The 14076-nt window shown below is 36.9% G+C and overlaps 1 protein-coding gene across 1 annotated transcript in view; it reads left to right on the top strand.

Moving 5' to 3' along the window:
- The window catches only part of LRBA (LPS-responsive vesicle trafficking, beach and anchor containing), a 431397-nt gene that overhangs the window by 81251 nt on the left and 336070 nt on the right, over positions 1-14076 (top strand). The window contains exons 22-27 of the mRNA XM_010576372.1: positions 8279-9049; positions 10031-10120; positions 10373-10548; positions 11801-11954; positions 12363-12543; positions 13814-13941. Coding sequence (XP_010574674.1) covers positions 8279-9049; positions 10031-10120; positions 10373-10548; positions 11801-11954; positions 12363-12543; positions 13814-13941 — 1500 coding nt within the window. The remainder of the gene's footprint in view (positions 1-8278; positions 9050-10030; positions 10121-10372; positions 10549-11800; positions 11955-12362; positions 12544-13813; positions 13942-14076) is intronic.

Raw genomic sequence — 14076 nt, 5'->3', positions numbered from 1 at the left:
CATGTTTGGTATACTGTTTCAATTTATTATTGCATGGTGATGTAACAGTAAGCTATATCTTGACTTGATTTGAAAATAAAATGCTGCCAACAGATCTAAAATTGTCTCTCAAATAAGCAAAGACTTTTACAAATTATATTGACTACTTGACTAGTACTTGCTTTCTTATTCTAGAAATTATTTGCATGCATAGATATTTCCTTAAGCTGAGGAGAAAAAGGGCAAAAGTATTGCTACTTAGATGAAAATACATTATGCAGAAACATGAAAATGTCTTGGTACAGTGTTGTTTGTTGGGGTTTTTTGTTTGTTTGTTTGTTTTTACCCCACCCCGCCTTCTGTGTCATTGAATGCTTTTTTGGTGGAAGCTTAAACTCCTTCAAGAATAGAAACTTCTCATATGCAGTGTCCTGCATAATACATGTTAATTTGCTTTTCTTAGCTTTCTTCTGTGAACCACTCAGAAATAACCCAGAGATTCCTCAGGTCTGTGGATTACAGACTGTAAGTCAGTGTATGGTGCACACAGTGCCTTTGTATCTTTCACTTCACTGAATTGAAAATTAGGTTTGATATCTTCAGATATTGGTGCCTCTCCTCTAAACAGACCTGTTTGTTTGGAAATTAGTTTCTACTTTTGAACAGTTAGTGTAGCTGGAGAAGTGGAAAAACAGGTCAATAAAGTCCTTGTTAAGATTTTAAAAGTTGTAACACTTTCTGGAATTATGAAGAGTTTATTGATGGTGTCAGCAGCACAGGAGCTAGTTTGCACTGAGCAGACTTTATAAGGAAACAGCAGTACTATATAATTGTCTGACCTGTCTGGCAGACATTCCCTTCTTCTCCCTACAAAATTGCCCACCTGATAATGAAAAAAAAGGACAAAATCTTAACGTATAGTTAAATATTTTCCCTATGTTCTTTAATGCAAATGTCAATCATCTTAACCTTTTTCATTGCTGTATGCTAATTTTTCTCCTTGGCAATTAGTAAATGTTGGATGTCAAATTAAGTTAAAATTAATGGCAGAGGCAAATGTTGCAGTTATTAGCTCACAAGTGTCTTTAACTAGTAGTGCGTAGAGATGCATTCCAAGCATTGCAAACGGCTATGGATTAACCATCAAATGATGGTGAAGATTAATGATTGGCCTTTTAGCTCACTAATTTAGAACAATTTCTAGTAATTAATTTTGTATTATCAGCTTTACAGTTGCAAATGCCTTAAGGAAAATAAAAAATGACTTGAGTTAAGTACATTTAAGGTTCCTCAAGCGAACAGTTGTCTTGTAAATTGTTGCATGCTGCAGATCTTAATGTTTAATCTTTAATACCTCTATATACTGTCTCTGTCTACTTGTATTTATTAATCATAATTTCTACTTCCTTTTGCATTTTTGTTGATACTGCTTATGTTAACCTTGGGTATTTTCTTTGTAGGGTGTATTGTTTGGCTTTGTGAACCTTGTGTGCTTCATAAATGCCATGTCATGCAACAGACATGTGGCGGAAGAATTGTCCAGTCCCTCCATCGTAGTACCACTATTTCTTGGTTTCCTGTCAAACCAAATTACAAATTAATATAGTGAGCAGAACTGTTTATACAGGCTTGTTGAAAAGTTGGAGTTTACAAAGCAGTATTTCTTAAATTTGTTTTCTTTTTTATATAAATAAGAAAACCCCAAACTCTAAATGCATGTTTGAAAAATACTGGTTTAGGTAGTCTGTGTAATTTTGTGCATTGCTATTTTAATTTGAATATTATTTAAAGGACAGTATTTAATGTGTTAAATACTGTTAATGTATTAAGTGACATGAATTCTTTCTGATATTTATGGTAGAAGTAGAAATTGCTATCCTTTTTAAGTGGATTTTTTGGGTTTTTTTTGTGAGTGATGTTCTCCTGTGGTTCTGTACTGTCTGATTTTCTTTACCAGTCTCTGTCTCCTTGCAGTTTCTTGCATTGTTCTTAAATCAATGTGGATTCTCATCCGATTGTGCTTGGATTTATTTGCCCATAAGTTCACATTGCCCATCTTTGTCTGTATTGACACTGTGTTGCTATGTAATGGCTTCCAAACCACTGTCTATTCCCTATTTCAGATGAGACTGATTGTGAAATTATATTACATCCCTTTAGCATACATTGTCATTTTAACTGTTGACCATAGCCGGGCAAAGATCAACTTGTTGCAAAATTGTTTGCGTCTCTAACCTATGCAGTCAGTAGAACTCATGCTTGTAACTTTCAACAGTCTTAGTTGGAAAACCAAAACTGCTCAGTTTGTAATTCAAGATTCACATGATAACATTCAAAATTAATGCAAATACCTATGGTGCCTATCTGACTTCAAGGTAGCACATATAGGTTATTAGGAAAAACCAAAGCATGTAACAGGAAACTCTCCGAAGAGACAAAAGACAGAAAGCAGCATGGGAAGAGTTTGAATAATGAATGAATAAGATAAGTATATATTGCTAATAAATGGGGGGGGAGGGGCTTTGCTGAAACAGTGGCTAGTTTTTAGATAGAATTTGGTTTTGTGATTGTTTGGATTATAAAAAATAGACGGTCTTAGATCTAGATGAAGTTTTATTCCAGCACTGAAATTTTAGTGTCTTTAAAATTAAATGAGAAGTTTAAATGAGAAGTTATGATGTGAAGGAAAGAGCTTGAAGGCAGGGGGATTCCATTGTTGGCAAGGCAATAAGAACTTAAGCTATTAAGAATTAACTGAAATCTTGGCTGTGGCACTTTTGTTAATGAGTCAGTGAAGTTGCTAATGAGGGGCCAGAAAATTTGTAGCTTTCAGTAATGTAATATGAAGTATGACATGCACATAAGGATCTTGTTAGGATCACAGAGATGTGGTGGGATGGCTTCCGTGACTGGAGTGATACAATGAAGGGATATCAGCTCTTAAGGAAATACAGACTGGGAAGATGAGGAATAGGGTTGCCCTTTATGTGAGAGAACAGTTGGAGAGCATGGAACTCTGCCTGGGGATGAATAAGGAGCCAACTGAGAGTCTCTGGATTAGGATTAAAGAGAGGACAGGTAAAAGTGACATTATATTTATGGAGTTAAATCCAGTTGGCGGCGGGTCACAAGTGGTGTTCCCCAAGGCTCGGTGTTGGGGCCAGTTCTGTTTAATATCTTTATCAGTGATCTGGGTGAGGGGATCGAGTGCACCCTCCGCAAGTTTGCAGACGACACCAAGTTGGGAGGCAGGGTTGATCTGCTTCAGGGTAGGAAGGCTCTACAGAGAGATCTGGACAGGCTGGATCGATGGGCCGAGGCCAATTGTATGAGGTTCAACAAGGCCAAGTGCCAGGTCCTGCTCTTGGGTCACAACAACCCCATGCAGCGCTACAGGCTTGGGGAAGAGTGGCTGGAAAGCTGCCTGGCAGAAAAGGACCTGGGGGTGCTGGTCGACAGCCGGCTGAATATGAGCCAGCAGTGTGCCCAGGTGGCCAAGAAGGCCAACGGCATCCTGGTCTGTATCAGAAATAGTGTGGCCAGCAGGAGCAGGGAGGTGATCGTCCCCCTGTACTCATCACTGGTAAGGCCTCACCTCAAGTACTGTGTTAGTTTTGGGCCCCTCACTACAGGAAAGACATTGAGGCGCTGGAGCGTGTCCAGAGAAGGGCAACCAAGCTGGTGAGGGGCCTGGAGCACAAGTCTTACGAGGAGCGGCTGAGGGAGCTGGGGCTGTTTAGTCTGGAGAAAAGGAGGCTGAGGGGAGACCTTATCGCTCTCTACAACTGCCTGAAAGGAGGTTGTAGTGAGGTGGGTGCTGGTCTCTTCTGTCAGGTGGCTGGAGATAGGATGAGAGGAGATGGCCTCAAGTTGCAGCAGGGGAAGTTTAGATTGGATATTAGAAAAAATTTCTTTACTGAAGGGGTTGTCAGACATTGGAACGGGCCGCCTAGGGAAGTGGTTGAGTCGCAGTCCCTGGAGGTATTGAAAAAGCGCGTAGACAAGGCACTTCAGAACATGGTTTAGTGGGCATTGTTGATGGTTAGACTCAATGATCTTGAAGGTCTTTTCCAACAGAAATGATTCTATGATTCTATGATAGTGGGCATCTGCTAAAGGCTGCCTGACCAGGAGGAACAAGCAGATGAGGTCCTGTACAGATAGATAGGAGCAGCTGCATGTTCGCAGGCCCTGGCCCTCATGGGCCTGATGTATGCTGGAGGGACAACACAGCAGGACATAAGCAATCCAGGAGGTTCCTTGAGTTCATTGACAATTTCTTCCTCTTCCAAGTGATAGAGGATCCAATGAGGAGAGGTGTTTTGCTGGACCCTCATACTTACCAACAACAAGGGGCTTGTTGGGAATGAGAAGGTCAAAGGCAGCCTTGGCTGCAGTGACCATGAGATTGTGGAGTTCAGGATCCTAAGGGGAGGGAGGAGAGCAAAATCAAGCTCACAACCCTGGGCTTACGGACAGCGGATTTTGACTTATTTTCAAGGAAGGTTGATTTAATGCTGTTAACAAGATGATCAATTTGGTTGGTAAGAGAAAATCTGAAGCTGCAATCAGCTTTTTTTATAAATGGGATTGGCTTGGTAGCACACTAGGAAAAAATCAGCATTACAGAAAGACAGTACTTCACAGGTTATACAAACTGAGACTAAATGGCCATTTCTCCAGAAGTAGTTGCCAGCACTGTAGAATGTGTTCATGGAGTGGAAAGTGGGAAGCTATGAGGTAGGTTGCTTTTACTCCTGCATATAAGTTTAGTGAGACTTAGACTGGAATGATGCATGAAAATGTGGATGTTCACAGTATTAAAAATTTTTTGAAACACTGGAAAGGTTACAGAAGGGGGTCACAGGAAGGATTCTAGTCCTTCAGAATGAAAGCTCATTCTTTTTAGATGGTCCTGTTACTTCTCCATCTTTTGGGCTTTTAAAAACAATGTTATAATATGTTAAAGAAAAAAAACACCTTTGAAAACATGGTATTTCTTCCTCATCAAGGTATTTTTAATAACTTGGAAATACAGACATAATTAGTGACTAGAAATTGAATTGAATCTAGACTTTCAAAATGAAGAATGATACTTTTTTTTTTTTTTTTTTTTTTAAGATGATAGAGTAGATTTGAACAAATGATCCAGGGGACATTTCATCTCTTGATTTCTAAAACCAAGGCTGGACCACTTTCTGGATGCTGTCATCCAATCCATGTTACTGGGCTTAAGTGTAGGAAAGTGGCTTAAAATTGAGGGCTGACCTAGATGATCTGATGTTACTTTCTGGCCTTCACCTCAGTGATTCCTTGAAGTGCTAGGGGAAGGCAGCTGTAACAGAACTGATGATATGCTTTTAGAACATGTTTAAAGTTATATTCTTTGATGCTTGCAATTTACTTTAACCAGGTTGGTAATTTATCAAAGCACTTGCTTAGATAGGGCTGCCAGAACTTAGAACTTTATATTGCTGTTAAAGCTTGTTGTGTTTTGTAAGGACTGGTGTAAGCATCAAGTGTTGCTTGATGAAACTCTTGCAACACTGTGAATGTGCTCTTTTTGCAAGGTGGATTTAGTAACTGCCAGCCCTGCAAAATATCTCTATGATTAGTTCCATTAAGATTGAATTGTTGCTGTTATTGAACAGATTCTGAGAGTCATGTACTACTCTCCATTGCACTCAAGTTTGAGCACTGAAGGAAATCATGTTTTGTAACAGGTCCTTCCAGCCACTATCTTGTGATCATCTTAGCATCATCATGCCTATCCCCATTTGTACTGGGGAGAAATGGCCGCAGCAGTGCCGTTCTTATCTTCATCTTTGTATTGCTTTGCCTTTGTTCAAGGAAACTAGTGAAATAAGATTTTGAGGCTAGACCTGAGACTTGTTCAAAGTCTTGGAAGCACTGCATAACCAGAGTAGAATCCAGGTCTCATACTTGGATGTAGCTTAACAGTGTTAAAAGAGTAAGTATGCAGTGTAGCTAAAGCCTGCAAATACTTTTGAGGAGTCATTTTTCCCATGTATTTTTTAAAATGAATGTTGCAATAACAAGTCTGATACTGAGGACAGAAATGGATAAAGGTAGCTATGTTACCACAGATTTGTTACAGCTATACTTGCATTGTGTAGGTAACATGCTATACCTACTGTGGGGTTCGTGTACTTTCTGGGAAGTACATACGGTAAGTTTTGCTGAAATAAACCAACGGTATTTTTATTTGTTGAATGTCTCTCTAGTACTTGTTGGAATAAAACTTTTTAGTAGTTTTGGAAATGGAGGAAGCAACAGGGAGAGAGAGAAGAGGGAAAGCTAGCTGGACATAAGGTCAAGCTGTCAAGATTTCTTCTTCACAAAAGTAATGATTTGACCAAAAGTAGCAGCTTTGCCTAATCATGTTTTTGAAAAAAAAACAAATAAAAGTGCAAGGGAGAGCTTATTAGCATGATATATTTTGGGTTGCTTTTGACAACCTGACTGTGATACAGTTCTGGAAGGAAGTATTTCTAAAATAATAATGTGCCGTGCGCCCCCCCCGCCCCCCCACTTTAGCAATAACCTATAGTCAAATATTTTATAGATCCATTGTGACAGATGGATGAACTTTCAGTTATTTGTAATCATTCATGGTTTTTTGTTTATACATAACTGGTTTAAAACTAGTATAGGAAGACTTTTTTTTAAACAGGAGGAGGAAGATATCCCATTTCTATTGCTAGAGGCTCAAGTTTCAATTAAATCAACTTGAACAAATAACATGCTTCAGGTCATGTTAGAATAGTACACTGTTCCTACAATACTTTAATTTATATTTGATTGATGGAGAAAATAATATGTTAAAAAGATAATGTTGACAACACAACCTGCCAAGAATATTCCTTTTTACCTTTGTTCTTTCTTTGCTCCTCCTGATTTGTTAACTATAATTTCTAGTACCTTTTTAACCTGTCAAGTTAGTTTTTGACTTACATGTATCATCCTAAGAGAAAATATTCCTACTGACTAATCGTCACTTTGACTACCATGTATGTGGAATTTTTAGATGAGATCCAAATGAATGAGTTTAGTATGTAAGAGAATAAGAAAATATGTATTCATATGTTTAGTAAAATGTACTGCTCTGCTTTGTCTATGGAAGATGTTTGTGATAAGGAAAATGGTTTAAAAAAAATAAAACCCTCAGCTGCAGCCTATATGTTGGGAAAATTTTGAGAACTAAGCTTACAGATAACAAACACTTCTGTTGTAGAAGATAAATCTAAACCCTAAATAGAAAGGTATGGATAAACTAAATTGAATGACAGCATAATAAAAACTTCAGTTAGTCTAGTAAGATTTTCTTTCAACACACAGCTATTTTTTTGGGCAAATTAGTTTTATCAGTATGTATATAAAGAATTTTTCTATCTGGAATTTTTATATATATCTAAAAACAACAATAATTTTTTTCAGCTCATCCATAGGAAGATCTTCTCGCTTTAATCGGATTGTGTAGCTGTTCTCATGTGCCTTTTAGACTTGGTAAATAGCATTCACCAGAGGAAAAGTCCTCTGAAGAATTTTAGGTATCATTTGGAGATCCCCAGGGTTTTAGCTTTGTTACATGCTTCTCTCTGCTCTGACTTTGTGAGATTTTTTTCTTTTTAATGTAAACTTCTCGAAAGTTTATTTATCTTTGTGGATTGTTGAGCATGCTCAAGGTGCTAAAATGATGTGAAAGCTCAACTATAGTAAGTGTTCCTGCTACTTGTCACAGTGTCCCCCCTTACAAAAAAATTGAGATTGTCAGCTATCTCAAATTCAGTAACTCTCTGGATGTTATGCTGTCGCATTTTTATCTGTATCCTATACAATTACCTGAATGCAAGTAGCACAGATAACTCTAATTACAGATCACTGTAATTAACCTAGGAAACAATGCAAGTGTTAACTGTAAGTATTAAACTTTAAACATTTTCACTTCTTTTACTAGAAGTAGTCTTTAAAACTGAGTACTTCTAGTAAACACTTAATTTCCTATCCTTAGGATCAGTCTAGGATTTTTTTTACTTTGGTGTTACTTTTTTTTTTTTCTTTTCTTTCTTTTGGCCAGGAATAACAGGTACACTTAAGAAAGACTTGCTCTCAGTTGAAGTGATCTCCAATGTGAAATTATTTTGTATCATGAGAACAGTATCCAATATAAATTTGTAGTATAACTTTGTGATTTGAGAAATTATTTTAGGTTTTTTTTTTCAGATAAAACAGTCATTAATGTATAATTTTTAATGTACTTTCAATTCTGTTCTTCTAGGTAACTTTTGAAATGCACAAAGAGAGTCTTTCTCAAATGTACAGGGAGTACCAAGGGAAAGGAGGTGAAGGGAGTGGAATACGGGCTTCAGCTCCAATTAGAACAATCTCTGGAGTTAGCAAAGAAGCTGAAATCAAGAGAAAGCAACAATGTTTGGAGTTAAAAGAAGATGCTACTGCTCCTTCCTGCGTTATTGATGATATTGAGTGCAGTACTGAAAAAAAAGAGACAAATACCTCATCGGATGGTGACCAACAAACTCATTCAGTGTCTAATCATAGGGAGGAGTTAGAGGGGGAAGACGGGGAGACTACACAGGATTTAAAAGCAGTGCCTTGTGCAGAATTTTCTCCAGAACCGGAAACAATAAAGACCAGTGTTTCAGAAATTAGTACTGGAATAGCTGAAGCAATTGAAGATTCTTTGAGCAAAGCTGATGAGCTTGAGGAAGAAACAGTAGCTGTCACTGCTGCTTCTTTAGCAATGCAAACTACTTTGGAACGAGAAACTCCTGAAAGTCCAGAAAGACTGGAAAAATCAACAGTAGATATGGAAGATGAGGATGACTTTGTTGATTTAAAAGAGGAAAGTAGTATGCCTTTACCTTCAGAAGAGTATGCAGAATTGAACAAGGAACGTAGCTCTAATGAAAACAAAGTGACAAAGCAGGAAAAAGCAATAGAGAAGCAACGTGAATCTGTGCTTTTAAAATCTGAAGATACTGAAGGTGTGGATGAGAAAAAACAAGAACTGACTTCTTTAGCAGAGACAGTGAGTTCCGCAGTTCAAGAAGTAGCAACTCAACCGGATTTGAAAGGGAAGAAGAAGCTGGAGGAAGAAAAGATTCTTTTTAGTGAAAGCAAAACAGCTGAAGAAAATGCAAATGCACATGTGCCAGAGCCTGCTGGAGCCTCTGAGAAAAGAATCGCCAAGCTTGATGTTTCTAGTGTTGCATCAGATACAGAAAGACTGGAACTGAAAGCTAACACATGTCTAGAAGCACCTCTGCCCCCTAGATCCATACCTGAGGTAAATTCTACCTATCCTTCATCTGTCTAGCTTAAAAATAAAAGGAAGTTCTTATTTTGTGAGATTTTTGAAAAAGTGTGCCTATACACATTTTGGGGATTTTAATGTGTGTGGATTTTGTGAGTTATCTAAAGAATACTTTCAACCCCTGATTAAAATAGGCATAATTCTTACTAATTTGTGTACTGAGAAGTCTCTAAGGTTTTATTCTTTGTACATGCACTTACGGATGCTGATGGAGACTGAGTATTTGGCTAGATGGACACTTTGTCTGTGTTGATACTTCTTAAGTTTGAAGAATTGAAAGAAACATATATTCTGAGAGGATTTTATTTACAATTTCTTCTGCTTCTTTACTCAACCTTCCTTTTACTCTTTACAATCTGGTCTCCTATAATCTCAACTCGTAATTATTGAGAAGCAAACATTGCTTGTGCAGGAAAAAATAACATTTAAGTTTCTTTGATATCCTGATGGAACTTGTGAAAATATTTTTTACACTAGTTACTCTGCAGGTACGTGATATATATATATATATATATTTGAAACTATAAAATTTGATATGATTGTCACTCCATCACGTCAGCCTACCTCGTTTGTGCAAGTGTCATTTAAAACTGGGTTTCTGTTGCATGCCGCAGTGCTCCACTCCTCTAGTCTCTAGTTTCTAACTCAGCTTTTCATGGTTAAATAGTCATGTATCTCAGTACTTCCCTTCTGCAGAGATACCTGCTAATGGATGCTCTTCATTCTGCACCATTCTTCCTTAAAGGAGGAAAACCACTGTCTACAGCAACATATACTCCCCCTGTGGTAAGGTTGGGTTGCTTCTTGTGTATGCCTGGACTGACAGGTGTGGTAGTGCAGCTGTAGACTAGTTTGTAGGTTTGGTATATCTATTAAATAGCATTTGTGTAATAGTTTTAGCTTTATTTGTAACATGGTACACAGTCTAAACTTGTTGAATATCTAAAATCTCAAGTCTCTTAAATGCATTTCAGTGTATTCCATGGAAACTAATAACTAGAGTGTGGGGTTTCTTTTGTCTGCAAACTGTGTATTCAGCCCTCAAGGCAGCAAGATTCTTCAGGACAAGAGCTAGCTGCTTCATCAGATGGGCAGAGAAGAGACTCTAGGTCAACTGTGTTCCGTATTCCTGAGTTTAAGTGGTCACTGATGCATCAACGCTTGCTCACAGACTTACTCTTTTCCATAGAAACAGATATACAGATGTGGAGAAGGTAAATTTCTATGCTTTATATGGAATGATCTAGACTGGTATTTCAATTATAATTAACTTGAGATTTTGTTGAAACTGCATCAGAGTCGCTCTTTGACTTTGAATTTTGCACATCTGATATTTTACTCATTATTCAATAGCTTTACTTATTTTGTGACCTATACACAAATAGTCTCAGATTTTTTTTTTTAAGGCTTTTCACAGACATAAATGTGTTTTGGTTGAGGGCCTGCACATATATTTTGACTGAAATCCTGGCTACATTTAAGTCAATGGCAGTCTTGCTGTTGATTTTTATTGGACCGTGATTTTCATGTTCCTAATGTATGTAAGGGCCTGCATCTTTTATTAGTATCTGAATATGGAGGAAAAAAAAATCTATCCCAAATAGTATTTATTATGTCTGCATTTACACACACTATATTGCTGCTTTGATAGGGTTCTATGAACAGAGATGTTCTACGCCTTTAAAAATTAACTTGTAACAGGTATCTGGAATGTAATCATTAAGTTGAATTTAGTAAAAAAAGGAAACTTTGAAAACCGTGGTAATTTTGCATTAAGATTTAATAACTTAAATAAGAGTGGTGTCTATTACTAGCTTGTAGTAGTGAATGTCAAATTTAAATTGAACTGTATAGCTGTACTGACCTGATAAAAAGGAATGTAAGGATGAAGAAATAGAGTACTTAAGTGATTAAAACCGATTTAAACTGCGGTGAATTTTTGTCTGACTAATTTTTAGGATGTGATTAAATTAACCTCTCAAGACATAATTGGATGTAGCTAAAATGTATTTTTAGTTTAGGTTCTGTTTTGAAAATCTATTTCCATGTTTAACAGGATTTAATTTTTTGTGTTTTGTTGATTTTTAATTTCTCTGAGAAGCCCTTAGTATTTGCTTTATTTTTCCAAAGATTCAAGATCTAGTTCACACTTCCAGGAAACTATTGTATTGCCTGATATATTATAGGCTGGTCTATGATTACTTGCTATAGCAAAAGTCACTGTGTCTTTATCCAAATGATGATTAACACATATCTTGATGTTTTTAGCTAAGTGTGATCTGGAGAGGTTTAAGAACAGAAAGGAAAGGTAGTTTTAGGTTTAGATTAAGGTACATCAGTTGACCCTTACAGTCATGTGTTACTTGCTGCCCCATTGCTAACTCTCTTGTTTCAGTTTTATGAAAGCATAAAGATGCTAAAATACCACAGAAATAAACCTGTATTCTGAATGGTTTTTTTGGACAGCCATTCTACAAAAACTGTGATGGACTTTGTGAATAGCAGTGACAATGTCATATTTGTGCACAACACAATTCATCTCATCTCTCAAGTGATGGACAACATGATCATGGCTTGTGGTGGTATATTGCCATTGCTTTCTGCTGCTACGTCTGCTACTGTAAGAAATTTCATTTTTATTTGAAAATTTGTCTCTTGTGGGAGGATGCCTTTCTTTATGCAGTGTATTAACTATTATATCTGTCCTTTTGGGAAACAAGAATGCATGTGGGATATTTCCACAAGCATCTCTTTCCTCCCTTTGCTACCTCTGTGCTTTCCCTAAGATAAATTGTGTGCCTGCCCTCTTTGCCTGAAGACATAAAAAGAAGTTGCTTGGCTTCATTGTCTCACAGTGGTCTGGAATGGGATTAAATCCCAGTACTAATAATTGTAACTAGAATGTGACTAATTACCACTTTTGCATGTGACTGAAAATGGTCTTCCAGGATACTTCTTTTTCATTGAAGTTGTAGGAATATCACCTTTGTGAAGAAGTAAATGTTGCTTTCAATTTTTCTCTGTGTAGCATGAATTGGAGAATATTGAGCCAACTCAAGGACTTTCAGTAGAAGCATCTTTAACGTTCCTCCAGAGATTAATCAGCCTTGTGGATGTGCTAATTTTTGCAAGCTCTCTTGGTTTCACTGAAATTGAGTCTGAGAAAAATATGTCATCTGGAGGAATTCTGCGACAATGTCTTCGTCTGGGTAAGCAAATAAAAACACTTAAGGAGCATAGGAGCTTGCTGTTACTAAATAGTTAGGAAATGTTACCTTTTTTTTTTTCCCCCCTCTCCTTTTTTGTTAAATCAAGATTAAATTTATTCAAAGAAGCATTGGGATCTTTTACTATTTTACTATTACTGTATTCTTCAATGCATATATATGGGGTCCTTTTCCTCTTTAAAAAGTTTAAGTAAAATAAATTTTTAAGTTTGGTAGCCTGACTGTTGTGGATGCAAATTTTCATTTTATCCATGAAGATATTTCTTTTGACAAAGTTCCCCAAACAGTCAAGACTGAGAATGTGGCAGCTTTAAGAAAAAGAAATCTTATACTCTGTACAACAACATGAACCTTTACAATACGTAGAAAAGAGGTTTAAATCGTGAGGTCAGTAGATGAAAGTATGAAGAAAACTAGAGATGTAAATTTCTAAAGAGTAGGGTTCAAATTGGGCAGTAGTTGTACCCAATATTATAGTATGTATCAAATTGGGTTGAAAGTGGTCATTATCTAAAAAAGTAATGGCTCTTCTGGAAATGAGAATATACAAGATCATAACTGGGTTCAGTTAATACAGGAGGAGAGTATTCCTGCTAATTGCATGCTGTAAGACTTTTTGTAATGAAAAGTTTAATTTGCATGAGTGCCAGAGCAGCTCAGAGCCTCAATCCTCTCCCTTTCTAGGCAATCAAAACTTTGTACACGTAGAACAAGATTTATGGGATGCAAACAGGTATAGAGGTGGGGTAGTTCTTTTCTCCTTTGAAAATAATGTTAGAAGATGAAACAGGTATAATTGTGAAGCTAAGAAAATAAATCGTGTAACTTCAGAACGTTAGTCCAAGAGTAACAGAGCATTGTGAAGCAAACGTTGCCATTTGTTTCACTAGTGTATCACTTGTCTTTCTTCCTTGCTAGTCTGTGAAATTAGCTGTCTTCACTCTCCCCGTGCCATGGTTGTATGTATGGTAAATTTTCAATGAAGGATGCTAACTTACTCACTTTGAAGTATCCATTAGATATAGCATACATGTTCTAATAGTTTAGTATTAATTATTAATTATAAATTATTAAAGAATTTTGAGCATTGGTTTGGTGACTATTTAAAATTTATGGAAGCAAAATATCATTTTACTGATGTGCTTCAACTTTTTAGTTGAAGTGATAGACAGAAGTGTATTACACATCTCTGTAAGGCATATAGACAATACTATTTCCCAGAGTAATTCTTCACGTTTCTTCTCCCTTCAAGTATGTGCGGTAGCAGTAAGAAATTGCTTGGAGTGTCAGCAGCATGCACGGATGAAGCCTATTGGAGACATTGTGAAGAACCAAAAAACAGTGCAGGGCTTTACAGGAACAGGAAAGTCTGCAGCAAAGGTAAGTATAAGACCGTATTCAGGAACACAAGAGCCAGTAATTATTACTCTGTATGGCGGGATAAGTTTTTAAATTTATACCTGCACTACTGATACTTTAATAGAGCTGAAGGGCATGAACATTGGAAATCCTGAA

The sequence above is a fragment of the Haliaeetus leucocephalus genome, unplaced genomic scaffold (assembly GCF_000737465.1).
Source record: "Haliaeetus leucocephalus isolate CR32 unplaced genomic scaffold, Haliaeetus_leucocephalus-4.0 Scaffold21, whole genome shotgun sequence".
NCBI lineage: Eukaryota > Metazoa > Chordata > Aves > Accipitriformes > Accipitridae > Haliaeetus > Haliaeetus leucocephalus.
The sequence above is the reverse complement of the archived record's forward strand: the minus strand, read 5'-3'. Positions and strand labels throughout refer to the sequence as shown.